This window comes from Monodelphis domestica, chromosome 4, assembly GCF_027887165.1.
Source record: "Monodelphis domestica isolate mMonDom1 chromosome 4, mMonDom1.pri, whole genome shotgun sequence".
Taxonomy (NCBI): Eukaryota; Metazoa; Chordata; class Mammalia; order Didelphimorphia; family Didelphidae; genus Monodelphis; species Monodelphis domestica.
The window spans coordinates 296,683,471-296,695,802 of NC_077230.1; the positions used below are offsets into that span (position 1 = coordinate 296,683,471).

General features: G+C 37.1%; 1 protein-coding gene across 4 annotated transcripts in view; it reads right to left on the reverse strand.

Moving 5' to 3' along the window:
- Positions 1–12,332, reverse strand: part of ATP8A2 (ATPase phospholipid transporting 8A2) — an 860,692-nt gene that overhangs the window by 772,570 nt on the left and 75,790 nt on the right. The window contains exon 1 of one of the 4 annotated variants that reach the window (XM_007495237.3): positions 281–631. The exons of 2 other annotated variants lie outside the window; for them this stretch is intronic. In XM_007495237.3, the coding sequence (XP_007495299.2) occupies positions 281–461 (181 nt within the window). In that variant the 5' untranslated portion in view covers positions 462–631. Of the gene's footprint in view, positions 1–280; positions 632–12,332 lie in introns of those variants that run through there. One more of the 4 variants, XM_007495235.3, reaches the window with a different exon arrangement.

Sequence of the window (12,332 nt, forward strand, 5' to 3'; positions counted from 1 at the left end):
CTCTGGCAGCTCAGAACAGGCTAAGGTGCCATGAAAGGGCACCCACAGCTGAATCCCAAAAGTCTGACCAGGGCCAGCTCCCCAGGCCATAGCCAAGGAGGCTGTGGGCAACACATTAGCCAGGGGTGTTCAGGGGCTCGGTGGGGACTCCTAGGTTCATGTCCCAGGAGGTAGGAAGGGAAGGACAAGGGAGCAACAGAATGAATGCAAGGGAGGATATCCTAAGATAAGGGGAGCCAGTGGCCACAGGGCCCTTGAGCCTGCTCCCAAAGACACTCACCCACACAGAAGGAGGAGAGAGAGCCCTGGCATTTTCGCGGGGATGATCGATGCTTCTGCTTCAAGAAAGGGATGGGTGTCAGCCTAAGGCGGATGGCAGTTGACTTCTGGGACTTCTTTAGTGGTAACTCCATCTTCCTGACCTCTGGGCTACCTGACCTCAGGATGCGTTTCTCCCACATACATAGCCAGAGCAGGGGTCAGAGGCCCTGCCCTCCCCAGACCACCCCTCTCAGCACTTCCTCCAGGGCTGGAAGCCTGACCACGTGGCGCCTCCTGCTGCTGGCCCTGGAACTCAGGCTTCTGGGAGCCCAGTCAGTGTTCCACAAGTGGGGAGGGGAGGGGCGGCCACTCTGACCACGCCCCTGCAGAGGGACCCTGCTCACCAAGGTCATGCCCCCTCGCCCCCTCTCTCCCCCCCCCACAGGCTGCAAAGGGGCTTTCCTGAAGGATCTGTGGGTTCCATGTGGCATGGCCTTCTCTTCCTGTGGCCATACATACACTCTCTCTGTGTCTGTCTGTCTCCTTATCTGTGTGTCTGTCTCCCTGCCTGTGTGTGTGTCTGCCTCCCTATCTGTGTATCTGTGTCCATCTCCCTGTCTGTGTGTCTGTCTCCCTGTCTGTGTGTCTGTATCCATCTCCCTGTCTGTGTGTCTGTCTCCATCTCCCTGACTGTGTGTCTATCTCTCTGTCTGTGTGTCTGTCTCCCTACCTGTGTGTGTGTCTGCCTCCCTATCTGTGTATCTGTGTCCATCTCCCTGTCTGTCTGTCTCCCTGTCTGTGTGTCTGTATCCATCTCCCTGTCTGTGTGTCTGTCTCCCTGCCCATGTGTCTGTGACCTTGTATCTCTGTGTCTGTCTCCCTGTCTGTGTGTCTGTCTCTCTGCCTGTGCATCTGTCCTGTGCACTGAATTACCATGGCTATCATTGGCCAGTGGGGAGAATTATTTGCTACAACAGTTAATAGTCTGTATTCAAGAAGCTATCCAGAAGCCAGAAGCCATGACGGGAAGTTCAAGTGTTTCCAACTAGCTCCTCTCTGCCCACACGGGCTGGCCTAGGCTGAACATTCAGGAGTGGTGTTAGAGATCCTGAGGCTGTCTGTCGCTGCTGTGCCACCGTAAGCATAAGACGCCCTCCACAGCCTAAAGTCATGCAGGGAACAAGTAGACAGATCACCGACCAGAAGTTTAAATCCTGCTTCTACCCCTCATTGCATGGGTAACCTTAAGCAAGTTCCCTCTTCCGTGAACTGAGGAGGCTGGAATAAATGATGCTCAGTATCCCGACTCCGTCTATAACTATGCCGATGGGAAGGTTTTCAGGGCAGGGTCACACAGAGCATTTTTTAACTGTTTAGAGCTCCTAGAAATACCCTATTTTCTGTGGAGTCTGTTATTTAGTCATTTTCAGTCATGTCTAATTCTCTGTAACCCCTTTTGAGGTGGGCAAAGATACTGGAATGGTTTGCCATTTCCTCCTCTAATTCATTTTACAGATGAAGAAGCAGGCAAAAAGGGTGAAGTGACTTGTTTAGGATCACACAGTTACTTAAGTGTCTGAGGCCAAATTTGAACTCAAGTCTTCCTGACTATAGGCCAGGAACTCTACTCATTGAGCCACCCAACTGCCCTTCTCCCTCTATGGAAACACTACAGGGTAAAAGCCAGAGAACACTACTCAGGGTACTTTGGGGAGCTGTGAGGAAGAATGCTCTGAAATCAAGGATTATCTAGTGGCTAAGAGCTCCTCTGAGATTCTGAATGGGTAATCCTTGAGGGGCAAGACAGAATGGTGGAAAGAGAATATTATTTAGAGTCAGAGGACAAGGGTTCAAATTCCACCACTTCTACTTAATTTTACTAATTATTATACTAATATAATAATAAAAGTCACTTGCCCACTCTTGTGTGATTTTAAATGAAAGTTTTGTATTAGATATCCTCTAATATTCCTTTCAGCTCTACATTCATGATCCAACCCATGGTTTGTCCTTTAGAAGTTTTTTTTGATACCAAACTAGCTTCTTTGCAGTGGCACCATGGCTATATATCCATCATTACTAAATACCACCTGCTGATCTCCTAGTTCTAGCGCAGACCAATGCTCCTAATGATACCAATTAAAATTCTACCTATATAAAAACTCAATTAGTTTAAAATTCTGAAATAAAGGCCAAAAAATTCAGTTCCTATTCCACCAAGGAATCATTTACATTAAAAGCTGGAATTGCATGATTCTATTTTAATTTCAAAGGAAAAAATAATTGGGTTGTGTTTTTTAGTGCTTAGTTTTATTATTCCTAGTAGAAATCAAAACTTTTATTGAAACTAGATCTCTGATAAAATAAAGTTCTCTCAGAAATAATTAGCAAACAAGCATTCTGTGCATGGAAAACATACCCAATTAATAACATTCTGACCCTCCCTATTGTGTGCCAAAGTTACACTGTCCTCACAAATAAAACCAGAAAAACCATAGCAATTAGATATATTAAATTTATATTTTTCATTCAACAAATATTTGTTAAACAGCTATACAAAACACAATGTAGAATACTGAGGTAAGTATTTAAGTCGAATCTGCCTTCAGAGAGGCTTATAGTCTAGTGGATGAAATAAAACTGCTAGATATCTTTACTTCTGCTGCCTCACACTAGAATCCAGAAGTAGGTGTGCACAGAGCAGAAGTCAAGCAATGAGGCTATGGAACACTTCTAGAATAGGCGAATCTCTATGCAGTCATTAGGATTTGCTAGCAATTTTACAAAGGAAGTTCCTTTCTCTGTATCTTTACACTTTATCATCCCTTGTTAGTCATTTCAAAGTGATTTGATGAACCAAAAAAAAGCTAATCTTAGTTTCATTAAGAAATTTACAGTGTCTAAATGCACTGCTGGTGGAGTTGTGAACTTATCCAACCATTCTTGAAAGCAATTTGGAACTATGCCCAAAGGGCACTGAAAGACTGTCTGCCCTTTGATCCAGCCATAGCACTGCTGGATTTGTATCCCAAAGAGATAATAAGGAAAAAGACTTGTACAAGAATATTCATAGCCACAGTTTGTGGTGGCAAAAAAAAAATGGAAAATGAGGAGATGCCCTCCAATTGGGGAAATGGCTGGACAAAAAATTATGGTATCAATTGGTGATGGAATACTATTGTACTCAAAGGAATAATAAACTGGAGGAATTCCATGGGAACTGGAACGACCTCCAGGAAGTGATGCAGAGTGAAAGGAGTAGAACCAGGAGAACATTGTACACAGAGACGGATGCACTGTGGTACAATTGAATGTAATGGACTTCTCTACTAGCAGCAATGCAATGATCCAGGACAATTTGGGGGGACTTAGGAGAAAGAACACTATCCACATTCAGAGGAAGAATTGTGGGAGCAGAAACACAGAAGAAAAATAACTGCTTGATTACATGGGTTGGTGGGGTTGGGCCTGGGAAAGTAGACTCTAAAAGATCACCCTAGTGCAAATATTAATAATATGGAAATGGGTCTTGATCAATGGCACATGTTAAACCCAGTAGAAGTGCATGTCAGATACAGGAAGGGAGAGGGGGGCAGGGAGGGAAGGAACATAAGTCTTATTACCATAGAAAATTATTCTAAATCATCTTATTAAATAAAATTTAAAAAAAATTTTTAAAGAAATTTACAGTGTCTAGAATGAAATACCTATGGACACTAGTCTCTACATTGTTCCAAACCTATGTAATATCATGTTCAATTCTGGCAATTAATTTTTAGGGAAGACTTTGATTAGTATGCAAAGGGTTACCAGGAAGGTTTAAGGGACTGGAGACTATGTCAAATAGAAGACTCACTGAAGGCACTGGGATCTTTAGTCTAAAGAAGAGAGTTGAGGAGAAGGAAAAGTCACATGGAATACAAAAGTCACATCTTCAAGGATTTCAACAATTGATATAAGAAATAAGTACTTAACCCCAAAGGGAGAAAATTAAGAATAAATGGAGAAATTTTCAGAGAAGCAGAATTACATTAGGTTTGATATTTGTGGCTCCTGGCAATGGGAGATAACTAAAAGTTGTATTCATGGGAGATCTGCTGGTATGGACTGAATATTCATTTATGAGGGATGCTATAGACAAAACTCCTGTTCAAATAGAGGTTAAGTTAAATGGCTATTTCCTATGATAATATCTGTGATTTCTTTGCTCCCTTTCCCTTGTTTTTTTCTATTTAGTCTTATTATTACCAGCTAGAATGAGGTCAAGGATCCAAAATGCCAATTAATTTTAGAACATTATACCACAGTAATGAAGAAAAGCCATAAAGGCAACTTGTTTGGGACTCTTAAGTACCATCCATTCACATGTACCCTACTTCATGGAATAGTTGAATATCCAGAGTCTAGAAAGCAATTTTTCCACTGACATTATAAACAGAATATATAAGCCTCTTGGGAGACGGGGGAAATATATGACATATAAACTTTGGAAAAACATGCAAAATGATAAAGAAGTTTCTAATAAAACAGTACCCTAGAATAACTACAAAATTAGTGCAAACTAACAAAGTTATTTTTACATTTGGTACAACAGCTCAAGTCACACACACACACACACACACACATACACACACAGATTTGTTTTCCAGATGCACAGACTTTATTCAGTCATTTAGTTTCTCTTAATCCCCATTTCTTCTCAATATTTTGAAGCATGGAAAGATTTGCATATTGTAAGGTAATGCTAATTGGTTTTTAAACTAGGCAATTTGATCTGAACTGAACATAAGAGATCCAGACAAAAAGCAAAGGTAAAATATCAATTTCAAATATAGCAAGATTAATAAAAAGTAAGCAGCACATTAAACAACTGTGTATGAAGTTATAGAGGAACCTTTTTGGACATGGCTATGTGGCCCTAAGCAAGTCATTTCATTTCTACATTCCTCAGTTTCCTCATCTGTAATATGAGGATAATAATGGTATCTACCACCAAAGTTTGTCATAAAGTTCAAAAGAGATAATATTTGTAAAGCATTTAACAAAGTGTTTGATACACAATTAATGCTTATTCGATTTCCTTTCCTCTCCTGCATCAAGAATATTTATTAGCTAAAAGAATGATATATTCTCTCTCTCTGTCTCTCTCTGTCTCTGTCTCTGTCTCTGTCTGTCTCTGTCTGTCTCTGTCTCTCTGTCTCTGTCTCTGTCTCTCTCTCTCTCTCTCTCTCTAATTATAACATATTGATGATTATTTAGGAATGTCCAAGGGTCTTGCTGGAAGTTAAAAGGATATGTGACTCAGCCAAGGCAACAGTATCACACAGGGATCTTCCTGGCTCCAATCACACTGATACAACACAGAACTATCTTTTATTCTACTAAACTAAAACCACTAAGGACTAAGGACCAAACTCACTGGGTGGACCACCTGAGCATATTGGATGACATGAATGAGAACTGAACAAGAGAAACAGATGAGCTTAACTTGTGCTCTATACCCTGAGAAGGAATGTTATCATCAAAAATATCAACTTTGACAAAATATAAGCACAACATTTTTCTGTGCTCCCTTGTTATTCAAAATTGTGGGCAAAAAAAATCTGATGGTCCATTTCTACACAGTCAAAAAGTAGTTATGGTCTCTGCAGATTGACAAGTTTTCTACCAGAAGATGGACTCTCACGGCCAAAAAGTTGTCTGGATTAAACCTTCAGTCCTTTATTTTGAAACAATTTATGCTTAACAAAGATTTGTCTGTTCTTAAAGTTTATGCTACTGATTATGATGCTATTGATGTAGGTGTGATACAACCCCGTTTTAATAAAGGGAAACTATGTTGTCAAGAAGATTCCATGGTAACCACAAATGGGATTACAACCTAAAAACTAAGACTCTTTAGTTTAATAAGTCATCAAATACATATTTTAAAGTCTTTAAATAACCTATTTTGTGGAAGTGCTATCAGATATCACATGTGCCTGAAAGGGCAGAGGTACAAGTCAAAATGGTTTTTAAATAAGTTTTGTTATACTCTAAGGGTCAGAGAAGCATGCCAAAATATGCTATCACTAGGATAAATAATAAATGGAACACTTTGTCATATTTATTTAGTCTTTAAATTTTTATTTCTTCCTCTAAGCAGTTTCATAGCTGTTTGTTTTTTTTAAAGCTCTGTTTAACATAGTGGTTAGATAAATAATCCAGGAAAGGAATATGGATAGTTCTGAGATGTTTTCATAGAATTAAAAATCAAAAATACTTGTCTTTTCCATCCTCAATCACTCACCATTATGGTATTGGTATTGGTATTATTGTGGTGAAGTCAAATTACTGTAGAAGTAGTGAACCAAACATCAAAAAACTTGTTTGTGTCTGTCTTTTGTTAGGTTGTAACCTCTGGCAAATCACAGTCTCCCTGTGCTTTAATTTTTTCTTCTGAAAAATGGAAGGGGTTAAATTGATTGGTATCTAAAGTCCCTTCAGGTTCTAACTTTCTAAGACTCTGTGAGTAGAGTGATTGAAAAGAATAAAAGAAAAGAAACAGAGACACTGGGTATTGAGATTTAGGAAAACTTTGGGCAGACCTAGCATTTGCTGCCTGCAGCATATGCCAAGACAAAACTGTGATTTTTGTCATGTTGGATCAAAGGAGTATCACTTAAAGATGGTGGCTTATTAATGATTATAAATTTCCTTAGTTCTGTTCCTTACTTCTAGGTTTAACTTCATTTAAGTCTCAACTAAAATCCTTTCTTCTATAGGAAGCCTTCCCCAACCCCTCTTCATTCCAATACCTTCCCTCTTTTAATTATTTCCTATTTAGTCTGTATATACCTTGGTTGTACATATTTATTTGCTTGTTGTCCCTCCCATTGGATAATGAGCTCCTTCAGGGCAGGGACTGTCTTTTGCTTCTTTTGGTATCCCAAGTGCTTAGCACAATGCCTGACATATAATAAATGTTTGACTGTCGTTATTCATGTGAATTAAAACCTGATATATCAAAAGATTCCACTACAAATACCAGAGGGAAACATAGGAAGAAAACAGTCAACTATCATTCATAATTAATGTTTAGCTAGATAAGAGCAAAGAACAACCTAACTCCAAAGTGAAAAATGATGTAAATTAAAATATCTGATTTAGCAAAGTAACATTAAATTGGATCCTCTATTAACTAGTTTTGCTTAAGTTTTGTTTTTTTTTTTAACAGGAAGGTAGTGTAGAGGAGATTGTGAAATATATTAAATTGTTTTATAAATTTATAAAGGCTATTACTACACCCATCCCTGTGCAGACATATATGACAATTTTACAATATTTGCATTCAAAAACATTATATTAAATGTTTCTGTAATGTGAACCTCTTTAAATGCATGGCAGAGACCAAATATAAATGAATCCTTTTCTAAATCAGCCATCTTCCCATTCTTCCCCCTCCCCTTTATTTACTTATTCTAGCTCCTTATAGATCAACTTTGCATAAAGAAAGCACACCTAAATAACAGAATCCTATAACCAAGGTAATGGCATATATCAATAAATCTTAGAAACAAGATCTAAGGTAAATACAAGTTTACAGATTATAATTTTAAAAGTAGAAAAATGATTAATAAGTTTAAGTCATATCTTTTTAAAAGTTTTTACAAAGATCTATCTTCTCCAATGCTTCAAAAGTATTAGAAATATACCTGAGCTACTTATAGACATTCTCCCCAAAGAAGATTCCAAAGGATTCACACATTTAAAGATCAAACTTCTCAATAGATTGAAATTTCTTATTTTCATTGATTTCAGTTCCATTTCTGCTTAAACTAATTTTTTCAGCCGTTCTTAGATAAACTGCTATCTTCAATAAGACCATGGAAAACTTGACCATTTAAATTTCATAGGTCAAATATTCAAGAGTTCTTTTTAATAATTTTCATTAACTATTGTTAATTCATTTTTATACTAGTGCAATCCAGGTTACACTAGAATCTTCCCATTCGAAGGCACTGTAAATCACAAAATGTGAGTAAGATTGATTCACTGTAGCTGAGGACAAAAGGGAAGAGAAAGGGGTTGGGCACATCTGTAGGCAATTTCCCATGTTATAGAGACACAGGATTGTAAAAAATATTCATTTATTTGTCCCAAGGAGAAATCTTAAGAGAAAAAATAAGCTAAAAAATCATACTATTTCTTCAAAATGTTCACCTTTCTTATCCACCACCACATGTCTCAAACCCAATTCCTTGTATTTCTATTTCCCCCTTTTTATATTGGCATTTGATTGCCATTTGGCCTCAGCTGAACTACTTCCCTACCTGCATTCATTTCCTTTCTTCCAAAATCTCCAACAGGAAATGAATTCTGAAACTGGGTAGGCCTGAAAGGTGAGAGACATGGTAATCTCTTTGGTCCCCTCCCAACATGAAATTAAGATTCTTTAGAGATCACAGAAAAATAGTCATTAAGTGGCTTGAAAATCTTTTATTTTCACTTTAATTACATAAATGATTACAACAGGATACACGCATTTGAGGGATAAAAAAGGAAAAATAAAAGCACAAAATAAATTTGCTATTAACCACACTAGTAATCGGTAACTAATGGGAGTACTGGCAAGAGATCATTAACAAAAGTTCTGGCCTAATTCAATGGGCCTGCAGCACTCTTTGGGAAAAACTACCCATGAATACTCATGAAAATGTCCATTATGCATACTCAGCTTTCAATTACTTAAAATCTTTTTTATTTTTAAAACTGACAAAGAGATCTCTTTTCAACAGGAAGTTTAGACTTTTAAATATCTTTGCTTCATCTTGTCCTAATGCATATATGCTAGTTGGGCTGTTGAATTGTGGGGTTTTTTCCTTTTTCTTTTTTTCCGATTTGGTTTTGTACAATAGCTCATAGAAAAATCTCAGTATTTTCAGTAACCAAATCCAACCCCTCCACTCCTGTTAGGAATTAAAATGCTTAAGAGAAAAACCTTTCCAAAAGTTCTAAGTGTATTAAAGTGGAAACCTACATGCAATCCTAAAGTAAAAAATGTCAGAATAATCCAGATTTGCTGTAGGAAAAAAGCTGAAATATAATAAAGCCTTAAAGAAATTACCACCATGACTTAAAAGAGAAAAAAATGATGTTTTTATTATAGAAGACCTTCAGCAAACAAGCCACTGAGTAAAGCTTTACTAAAAAAAAATAGATTTTTCTCAGGGACCGAAATGTTTCTGACATTTTCTAGATAATAGTAAATAAAAATAAACCAATCACTTCATGAAAAACAGAAGCAAAATCTTATTCTATACCAATTTAATGAGGGGAAATGAACCCAGAAAAGGGCTGTTAATAACTTAAAAACACCATTTATTTTGTGATTTGATGCAAGATGTCAAAAATGCTAAAAAAAATTTTTAGAAAAAAAATTATTTTTTCTACTACACAGATGGATACCCCAAGGATACTCTTAAATAGTAAGATTGTATATACAGATTCTTGTTTTTCTATATAAGATTTTAAAAAAGAATTGAGGAAGTTACCAAGATAATTCAGACACACACACTTTTGACATCCTAAATTTCCTTTGCACCAATTATCCCAAATATTTGGAATTCACTGCCTTGCCATATACATCAGCATTCCAGAAGAACTCTACTCATACCTTGTGTCAGAATCCAAAAATACAGGAATGACAGAGCCACTGTGGCTCTTCATTGTTATCAGAGAATCAAAGAAATTTCATCCTGGGACACATCTGAGATGTCAGCTAACCCAGTGGTTCTCAAACTGTTTTGGATTCTGGACTCTATCTTACCAAATTCATTTTATGTCATAAATATGGTACTGATTCCCAAGCCATGAAGACCAAAAACAGAGAAAGAAAACTACAGGCCAATCTCCTGAATGAATGTAGATGCAAAAATCTTAAATAAAATACTAGCAAAGACACTACAGCAAGTGATCACAAGGATTATCCACTATGACAGATGGAATTTATACCAGGAATGCAATGATGGTTTAACATTAGGAAAACCATCCACATAACTGACCATACCAATAACCAAACTAACAGAAACTACATGAGAATCTCAATAAATGCAGAAAAATCTTTTGACAAAATACTACACCCAACCCCAGAAAATATAGTAATAGATGGGCCTTTCCTCAAAATTAATAAACAGTATTTATTGAAAACCATCAGCAAGCATCGTCTGCAATGGGAATGTAAGGGGCCTTCTCAAAAAGATCAGGACTGAAACAAGGATGCCCATTATCACCTCAATTATTTAATATTGTACTAGAAATGCTAACTATAGCAATCACAGGGGAAAAAAGAAATCAAAGGGATTAAAGTAGGCAGTAAGGAAATTAAACTATCATTCTGCCAATGATATGATGTTATATTTAGAGAACCCAAGAAAATCAACTGAAAAGCTAGTGGAAATAATTAATAATTTTAGCAAAGTTGCAGGATTCAGGACTCTACAGCACTCTTGAAAATAAATGAAGAGGGGGCAACTCGGTAGCTCAGTGGATTGAGAACCAGGCATAGAGATGGGAAGTCCTAGGTTCAAATCTGGCTTCAGACACTTCCCAGCTGTGTGACCCTGGGTAAGTCACTTAACCCCCCATTGCCTAGCCCTTACCACTCTTCTGCCTTGGAGTCAATACACAGTGTTGATTCCAAGATGAAAGATAAGAGTTTAAAAAAATAATAATTAAAGACCTCACCTTCCACTTCCATGCTTTTATTAAGGGTATATTTATTGGTACTTACAAATGAAATATTAGAAATGAAAATATCTTAATATTATTATGAAAATAATTTTGACCTTGTGGAATCACTGAAATGGTCTATGGGATTCCCTAGGATTCCCAGACTGTACTTTTGTCTTTTAGTCAAACCAATGAGTTAGCTTAACCTCCTTATTTTAGAAATGAAGAAACTAACACCCTTGAAGAAGATATAATTTGTTCATAGTCTCATTCCATATCTTCCCACCTCTCACATGCATTATGTCATACAAGTCTAAGAGGCAAATAGTGTGTTTTTATGCTCATTGTTATCCTCAGTTTACAGATAAGGATACTGATGCTGAAAGGAACTGTTCAAAAATCACACAATTTCCAGGAAATTTTTAACCTGGGACTCCAATGCCAAACAATGGGCCCTCTCAGTGTGATTTGCCTGCCAAGCTAACTGTCTTCTTTATTTGGTTTACCTGCATAGGATTAATACCTTTATAAATCTTCACTCAGGCAGTAAAGCCATTTCTCTTGCATTAAAGACTCTGTTCGTGATAATACTGAGAAAGAGTAGGAGAGAGCAGGGAGAGGTTTGAGTTCCTGGAAGTGGAGCACCAAGAAATAACCTTCAAATCTTGGTCTTTAGTCATAGACTGGTGAGACAAGATAATAACTGTTTTAAGTCTGAATTTCATGAAGATAATATGGTGGCCTGGCTATACACTCTTCAAAGTAATTCATTTCTCTTAACTTAATTTATACTTTAAATTTCAAGTCTTTAAGTTAGCATGGAGTCCAATTTCTAATCTGAACAATTGTTCAGGAGTCTCTTGTCTTATGATCCCCATATCATGTCTGTCAGAACACAGTGTACAATTACAAATACTTTTTCTTTCTTCTGTACCTGATTATTTTTTGGCTCAATTAAGATATCACTTCATTTAAGCTGACAGTAATAATGGCAGCCTAAAAGAAAATAAAATATTCACAAAAATGCAAAATGACTAATAATAAAGGTACTCCCTGCATCTTCCATGGGGAAAAAAGGGAGGGGGGAAATGATAAAAGGAACCATTTGGACAACAGTCATAAATATTAACAACAGGAATGTCATTCTAGCTAGGTCTATAGCCACCAGGGCTATTTAGGCTTCCCCTGATGTATCATATTAGCCAAATAATAATATGAATAGTGCACAGCTAATGTTTCCAACTTGATTTAGAGTCTGAGTTTGTTAGGAGATTTCTTCCCTTTTTTCTTTCTTCTTATTTTGTGTCTGTGTGTGTGTGCTCATTTTTTGTTGCTGTTTTCTTAAGATAAACTCTAAGGTT